The sequence below is a fragment of the Melanerpes formicivorus genome, unplaced genomic scaffold (genome assembly GCF_026170545.1).
Source record: "Melanerpes formicivorus ecotype bairdi unplaced genomic scaffold, bMelFor1.0.p_v2 SCAF_301, whole genome shotgun sequence".
In the NCBI taxonomy this organism is placed as follows: domain Eukaryota; kingdom Metazoa; phylum Chordata; class Aves; order Piciformes; family Picidae; genus Melanerpes; species Melanerpes formicivorus.
Window position 1 is genome coordinate 36,157 of NW_027142653.1, and position 8,419 is coordinate 44,575.

At 52.6% G+C, this 8,419-nt stretch overlaps 1 protein-coding gene across 1 annotated transcript; it reads right to left on the reverse strand.

Annotated features, from left to right (window-relative positions):
* Positions 1-5,931: 5,931 nt before the first annotated feature.
* On the reverse strand, positions 5,932-6,750 carry LOC137458955 (gastrula zinc finger protein XlCGF57.1-like; the record flags this gene model as incomplete). Its single annotated transcript, XM_068170243.1, has 2 exons — positions 5,932-6,377; positions 6,462-6,750. Coding segments are annotated over 2 exons (735 nt in total), but the record flags the coding sequence as incomplete, so codon positions are not given.
* Positions 6,751-8,419: the final 1,669 nt, after the last annotated feature.

Here is an 8,419-nt window from a genome sequence, read left to right on the forward strand (position 1 = left end):
TTTTCAGTGTTGTAAAGCCCAGAGGACAGACACGCATCTTGCCGGGCCGAGAGGCGAAACCCCAGAGGAGCTGAGTTCCCAGGACAGTTTCATTGGACTGGAGAAAGAAGAAAGCACTGCTACAAAAGGATTACAGCCGAGAAACCTCCTCTCTACAAAGCTTTCAGCTACAAATCCTTTGGGAACAAATTCTGCCTCAGTAATAAGCTGCAGACACCAACAGAAAGTGAAACTGTGCTCCTGCAGCTTCCACGTGGTCAGGGCCAGTTTGGTTTGTCTAGATCTTAACGTGTGCCAAGAGGTATCAGGATCAGTGAGGAATTACAGTATCTGATTGTTATAAGCATCTACTGAAGGTCTGTTGCCTTAGGGAATTCTAGAGTTCCCCACCCCTGTTGTAGGCCGTTGCCGGCTTCATTGCCAAGGTTCCTTTTTCTTTACAGTTTAAAGTGCTGTTTGCTGTTTCTGGATTTTTGTACATATTGTTTAAATTGTTACTTGCTCCTGCTGGTGAGGGATCTGTTCCACAACCAAACCCCTTGAATCTGTAAATAAGTTTTGATTAGTGTTTTTCACGGGATTTTTGTGATTAATAAAATTATTAATATTTTTATTAATTGCTCTGCATATTGAACATCAATATATCCTTTTATAGACCACAACACCTGGGCCTTACATCCCTGCTCCTTGCATCAGACTTCTCCACTGCTCTCTGCAGCTGGAGCTCACAGATCCATTGCACCAGCTGCCCCCTGCTCTCCTTAGAGAGCTGCCTGCACACAGCCACAGGTATTGGAATTCCAGTGAATGCCCTCCCCCCTCCAGCCCTTCCTTAGGGTTCTCAGGGCAGTTGCTGCACCCCCAGCAGTTGCTCTCATCAGCTCTCTGTGTTGTGTTCTGTGTCCATCCAGAATGGACATTTGCTACCAAGGGCTTTCTTTCTAGATTCAGGTGATGAGATTTTCAGTTCCCTTTCTCCTTCTCTCCAGCCTGGTGTTCCTTCTCCTGTACTAGTGCCTGCTGGGACAGGATCCATGTGATTAAGAGGAACCCACTGGCAATTTCTGGGGAGCCTTAGATTCACTGGAGGTGATCTGCACCATGCAATGTCCAGAGCAATGTGAACCCTGCAGCACTCAAGGGAACAAATAGTTGGAGAGCAGCCCCGTGGAGAACCTGGGAGTTCTGGTGGACAGCAAGTTCTGCATGGGACAGCAATGTGCCCTGGTGGCCAAGAAGGCCAATGGGATGCTGGGGTGCATTTGGAAGAGTGTGTCCAGCAGATCCAGGGAGGTTCTCCTCCCACTGTACTCTGCCCTGGGGAGGCCCCACCTGGAATATTGCATCCAGTTCTGGACTCCCCAGTTCAAGAGGGACAGGGATCTGCTGCAGAGGCTGTGAGGATGCTGAAGGGACTGCAGCACTGCCTGATGAGGAGAGGCTGAGAGGCCTAGGGCTGTTTGGTCTGGAGAGGAAAAGGCTGAGAGGGGATGTGATCAATGTCTATCAATATCTGAGGGCTGGGGGTCAGGAAGCAAGAGTCAGGGACAGCCTCTGCTCACTTGTGCCCTGGGATAGGACAAATGCAATGGATGGGAACTGCAGCACAGGAAGTTCCACTTCAACAAGAGGAAGAACTTCTTTACTGTAAGGGTGACAGAGCCCTGGAACAGGCTGCCCAGAGAGGTTGTGGAGTCTCCTTCTCTGGAGACTTGCCAGCCCTGTCTGGATGTGTTCCTGTGAGACCTGCACTGGATTCTATGGTCCTGTTCTGGCAGGGTGACTCAGAGATCTCCAGAGGTCCCTTCCAACCCCTAACATCCTGTCACCTGTGACCCTGTGAATTGTCCCAGGGCTCTGAATCCAAAGGAGATCCCAGCAGGAAATACCAAGGCTCCAGCTACAAATCATGAAGTCTGTCTGAGCTTCATCTTCAAGGATCCTTCTGAAGTCACCTTCCACTGCCCCCTTGGGCTCTTCTGGGCTCTCAGCTAATGCATCCATGTGGCAAGTCCAGCTGCCTTCAAAGCAGTGTAAGTTGTTCACAGAAGCTGAGAGGCTCTTTCCATTTCACTTGGAGGGGCTCCTGATTGTCATGGGATGAGTTGACTCTGCTGCTGTTATCCAGATCATGCTGCAGCCATGCCAGCCTCAGAAATGAAAGTGCTGGCTGGAACAAAGGATGATGGGGCTTGAAGTTCAGGTTGCAGCATGGGAGGCTCCCTGTTCCAGTTGCTGCTTCTGGGTTCTGGGATTTTTTGGGTGTTGGCAGCTCTGCTGATATGGCAGTGGGACAGGGAGGGATAGGGGAACAGCTCTCTGCTTTGGGCTTTTGCCTTGCTTGCTGCTGCTTGCTGCTGCTTTCCACTGTGCCTTTTCTGCACACAGGCTGAGGTCACTGTACTTTTGTATTCTGATGATCTGGTTTGCTCAGGAAATTATTCTCTCATTTTTTTCTGTATCAACACAAAGAGGTTTTGTGTGGTGTTCTTTTCCCCTCAGTTCTGTGTTGGGGGAGGCAGAGAGGTTAAGCTGCTGGTTCAGATGAACCCAGTACATTCCTTTTCTGGAGCCCAACGTGGGGCAGGAAAGCAGCTGCCTTAATGAGGACAGATTTTGGCAGGATTGAGGCAACAAAAAGAGATAAGAGGAAGGTTAAGGTTTGAGGCTTGTCAGCAGAGTTTGACAGAAGTTTTGTTACCTGTGGTGTGTTCACTATGTTGATGGATTTGCTTTCGGGGGGCTGATGAGCTGCAGTCCTGTTTGTGCTGCTGATGGTGCTCAGTGTTAGCTTAAGGCAATGACTCAGAGATGTGCTGCCCACTGCCGGGCAGCTTAGTCTGATTTCATCCAGTGCAATACAGGACACTCCCAAGGAAACCACTGTGAGATCTGCCCAGATGTTGGATGCTGAAAAGTGGCAGGGGGTGGGGGAGGGAAGGGGCAAATTCTTAGGCTGGTGGTCACCTCTAATACTTTGAAATTTCAGCCCAGAGCAAGTGCAAAATCCTCCCCAGCAGGGGAAAGGATTGGGGAAAGTCTGTTGTCAGCCTGGGAGTTCCTGAGAGACAGAAATCACTGCAATGTGCTTGGGCCTGGCCCATGCCTCTCGAGCCCTTCTCATCTCTGTGCAGAGGGCTCAGGGGCAAGAGAAGGTCTCTGGACCTACAGACAGTGCCACAGGCATGGCAGCTTTGTCAGAGAAGCAGCCTGTGCCAGGATCAGCTGCCCCTCGTAGTGAATGGTGCTTATGACCAGGATTGTGGCCCAAATATTACCAGAACATGCTTCTGTGTGTGTGACTCAAACCCCCTTTCTCCCCCCTCTCTTCTGGAGTCATTGGGGGGGGACCTTGGCACCACTGAGTCCAGGTAAACAATCTGCCTGGGCATGTTTCCACTCCTGTGCCGCGCTGTCAGGACTCTAAACACATCACCAAGGAAAGATTTCATGAGGTTCTCAGCTCGTGAGGAAGCCAAACCTTTGCTTTATAGAATTTGGGTTCAGGTAGTGCTGAAACTGTCCTGGGTTGAGGGTTTGCTGGTCACCGACAAACCCCTCCCCCACAGCTTTTCCAATCAGTTTCAACTCTAAATTCTAGAACTCATTTGGTTTGTCTGAAGTGCCCAGGCACAAACGTTCTGCAGAGGTGGTTCCACCAACCCAATACTGCTGCCTGTGAATAGAAACTAAATCCCCTGCTGCATAGTTTGTATATCAATAGACTACCAATATATCTGTTCATTGATATCCTTGCTGCTCATTCCCAAGGGCACATCTGCAACACTCCTGTAGGGAAAAAGAAGCTTACAAGGAAAGCAGCTGATCCTGCAAAGGACCAGGAGGGATCAGGGTCCCCATGGCAACAAGAGAAAGAGCCTGGGCTGCTGGCTTGGTTCTTATCTCTGGTTTTGGAAGATGGCCAAGGACAAACAGTGGATGAAACAAGCAGCAGGCCCCAGCAAGGCAAAGGAAATCTCTGCTCCTCTGTCCAGGCCTGTGTTTCAGCTGTGAAGGAACTGTCCCAGGAGCTCCATCAGCTCCAGAAGAAGCTTTTGTTCCCCACCTGTACAGTCCTGTGTTTCAGCCATGAGGAGCAGCTGCTCCCCTGTCCAAGGGAGAGAATCTGGGAGGCACACAGCACAGCACACCCTCTGCTTTACTTGTATGACCATGGGGAGGACGTGAGGAAGTGGAAGGGAAAACCCAATCCAGTCCTGGCTGCAGGAGTCTGTGACTTACAGGGGAATTGTCCCCGCAGAGATGCTGCCTCAGTTTCCAGTGGGAAATGGCCGAAGAAGAGCAGGGAAGCTGAAACTGATTCTGGTCCTCCTGAAGGGACTCCCAAAGCATCTTCACAAGATGCAAGGGACCCAAGGCAGAATTAGAGGGGCTCTGCCTCCAACCAGATGGAAGGGAGAGACCAATTGGTTTGTTGGACCACACAGAACCAATGGCCTGGCAAGTTGATGCCATGAGAGGATAAAGCTTTAGTAGATACAGGTGCCCAGAGTGCTCTGACACCATCAAACCACAAGGGGTGGAACCCATCTGTGTTTCTGGTGTGACAGGAGGATCCCCACACCTGGATGTGTTGGAAGCTGAGTACTGGGATGCAAGCCACAGTTTGCTTTCACTTGGAGGCATGGAAGGAGTCACTGGACTCAGACTGCCCCAGAGGTGGAAACACAGCCCCAGCATTTGCAGCATTTGGACTGGGCATGGACTGACCCAGACAGTGCTAGAACAGAGTGGAGCTGCAGAGCACCTGCAGTGAGCAGCCCTCTGGGTACTGCAAAGAGACCTCCTGTGGAGTGAGAATGGACAGTGCCTGAGGTGTGCTGCTGATTGCTGCTGGGCATGGTGCAGATGGCACAGAATGAGGGCTTGGGAATATCAAAGGTTAAGCTGAAAGTTTACTGCCATTACTCCACACCATCCTGCCTCATGCCACCTTCACAGGGACAGTGCTGGCTGGAGCAAAGGACTACAGGGCTTGAAGTTCAGATGGCAACATGAGAGGCTTCCTGTTCTGGTTGCTGCTGTTGGGTTCTGGCTCTCAGGTGCTGGCTCTTTGCTGAGGGGGAGGGCTGCAGGGGTTTAACTCCTGGCTGCTGCTGCTCATTGCTGTGCTTCTTTCTGCAAACAGCCTCAGGTCAGTGTGCATTATGGGATCTCATTTGGATTCAACTCTTTTGTTCTTATCTCAAGTCCTTATCTCAACCCAGAGGGTTTTTTTGTTCCTCTGTGTGTCATTTTTCCCTCCCTTCTGTTTTGGGGGGAACAGGCAGCTCAACCTCTTCTCAGCTCTTCAACCTGTTCCAGCCCCAGAGTGGAAAGCCAACAGAAGCTTTCTGAGTTCTTCCAAAGATCTCCATGAGATTCCCCCTATACCCTCCAAAGATCTCAAAAGTCAGTCCTAGGACTATCCAAATCCCAAACACCTAAGACCACCTGAAAGCCCCTGAAGAATGCCTCTGAGATGCCACTGAAGACTCCTCTGAGAACCTCATTTTTCCCTCCCTGAACTGGGCACACAGTTCCACCCCATCCCTTGGGAGCAAATGCCCCCAAAATTCAGGCATTGAGGCAGAGATATCTGAAATAAAAGCAAACAGACAGGATTTGGGTAACTTTTGGGTTTTATTGAGACAACTGGTCAATGGACAGAGGATTTCTTACCCCAGGGAGACACAAAGCATTGGGGAAGAACCAGACAGACCCTGGCAAAGCCCTGCCCAGCTCCACTGGGTGCTCCAGCTGTGCTGACTCAGCACTGTAATTGTTCTCATTAGCAACAATTGGTGTTCAGAAGGGCAGGAGGTGTTTGTTGCTGCTGGTGTCCCCAGTCCCTGAGAACTGCAAAGGAAAAGTAGATGCTTTTGGTGCTGGAAAGGCCTTCTCAGAGGGGTCACGATTACCCAACAGATTCTAGGTGGATTTATGCCTCCCCTCCAGTGCAGGCTGCTCTCTGGTGTGGGTGTAGCGGTGCTTGTTGAGATTGCCCTTCTGGGTGAAGCGCTTACCGCAATCAGCACAGGTGAAAGACTTCTCTCCAGTGTGGGTGCGGCGGTGAGCAATGAGAGTGCTCCTGTGGCTGAAGCTCCTCCCGCACTCAGCACAGCTGAAAGATTTCTCGCCAGTGTGCACACCACGGTGCTCCGTGAGAGCTCGCTTGTTGGTGAAGCTCTTGCCGCAGTCAGTACAGCTGTATGGCTTCTCACCATTATGGATGAGTTGGTGCCGGATGTATTGATTACTTGTGGTGAAACTCTTGCCGCACTCAGCACAGGGGAACAGATGCTCTCCAGTGTGGATGCGGCGATGGATGGTGAGACTGGAGCTGTGTTTGAAGCTCTTGCCGCAGTCCCTGCAGGGAAAGGCCTTCTCACTGGTGTGGGTGAGGTGGTGTTGCATAAGATGAGAGAGCTGTCTGAAGCTCTTACCACAGCTGTCACCAGAGAAGGGCCTCTCCCCAGTGTGAGTGAGGCAGTGCTGGGTGAGTTGGCCGCGCAGGGTAAAGCGCTGACCGCAGTCAGCACAGGTGAAAGGTTTCTCCCCAGTGTGGGTGTGGCGGTGCTGGGTGAAATTGCCGCGCTGGGTGAAGCTCTGACCGCAGTCTATACAGATGAAAGGTTTCTCTCCGGTGTGGGTGTGGCGGTGCTGGGTAAGATAGCCGCGCTGGGTGAAGCTCCGGCCGCAGTCAGCACAGGTGAAAGGTTTCTCTCCAGTGTGGGTGCGGCGGTGCTGGAGGAGATGAGAGTTCCAGCGGAACCTCTTGCCACAGTCACCACAAACGAAGGGCCGGGAGCCAGGTTGTGGGCAGTGGTGCTTCACTAGCTCTGACCTACCTGGGAAGCTCTGCCCACACTCAGAGCACTGATTCAGCTCTTTGGGTGACACTGAGGGACCTGCTCTGGCTTCATCCTCCTCCATACATTCCTCCCCCTCATCCTGGTCACCTTCATCATCATTATCCTCCTCTTCACAGTTGTCATTCTCAGCATCATCCTCCATCTTCTCCTCTTTTTCCTCCCCATCCTCCTCTCCCTTGGGACTGCACATTGGCTTCTCCAACTTGATCTCTGGGTGCTGCTTCTCCTCCCAGCTCTTGTCTGGGTCCTTCTGTGAGGCCATACTGTGGCAGGAAGGGGTCACAGCTCTGCAATAGGGAAGATGGAAGCACCTGAGCCGAGGACCTCAAACCCTCAGATCCTGCCTGGGTCATGACACTCCCTGACTCCCAACACCCAGCTGGAGGAGAGAATGCAGAGGGGACCTCAAACCTTCAGTTTCTGCCACAGTGTGGGCACAGACCTCTAATACCTGTGCTGAGACCCCAGGTTCCTGTGATCAGTGCCCTGAGGTACCCTGGGACTTACACATGGTCGTGTCCTACTCTGCTCGAGCCTGGTGGCATTGGCAGGGTGGTTCCTGGACCAGGCCCTGGCCTTTGATCTCCCCTGGCTCAGACAATGGAGGCGACAGCACTGACCAAGGAAGAACAAACCACCTCCAACCTTCTCTCACCACCCTCCAGATCCCAACCCCCAAACATCACCTCCTGCTCACAACACACTCCCAGCAGCCTGGAGCATTCCTCAACTCCCACAACACCTGATGTGCCTCAGAGCTCCTGGAGAGGTGAAATATGCTGCACAGGAGGAGGTGGAGGCTGGGAGCTGCCCTTGGGGCTGGGGTCCTGCTGTTAACCCACTCTGGGTTTCTTACCTCTTGGGCTGCTCCAAGGGGCAGGACTGCAAATTCTGCTCTTCCACAGCACACAGGGGCAGGGATGATTGAGAGACCACTCAGCCCCTGACAGAGAGAAGCAAAGGGCTCAGGGGAGAGCACTGATCTGCAAGGGATGGTTCAGCACTGCCCAGGACCAGGCAGCACAGCTCAGCCTTGCTGGGGGCATGCTCCCAAGCCCAGCAGCACAGCCACAGCACACAGCCAGGGCTGATCAAGATGGGAGACATCAACAAGGTTGAGTCCGGATGTGAGGAGGAGGTTCTTCCCCATGAGAGTGGTGAAGCCCTGAAACGGGTTCTCCAGGGAGGTGGTTGAGGCCCCATTCCTGGAGGTGTTTAAGCCCAGGCTGAATGAGGCTCTGGCCAGGCTGACCTAGTGTGGGGTGTCCCTGCCCATGGCAGGGGGGTTGGAACTAGATGATCCTTGTGGTCCCTTCCAACCCTGACTGATACTATGATACTATGAGACTAAGTGCAGGCTCAGCTCCCAAGCCCAGCACACAGCTGCAGGCCAGCACCACAACACAGCTGCCTCCACACAGCCTCTCCAAGGCCTTGCCTAAAGCTTCCTCCCACTGCCTGCCCAGGCCTCTGCTGCCTGCACCTGCCTTTGCCAGCAGATCTTGCTCTGGCCACAGCTCTTCTCCCAGGTCCTGCCCCCACCC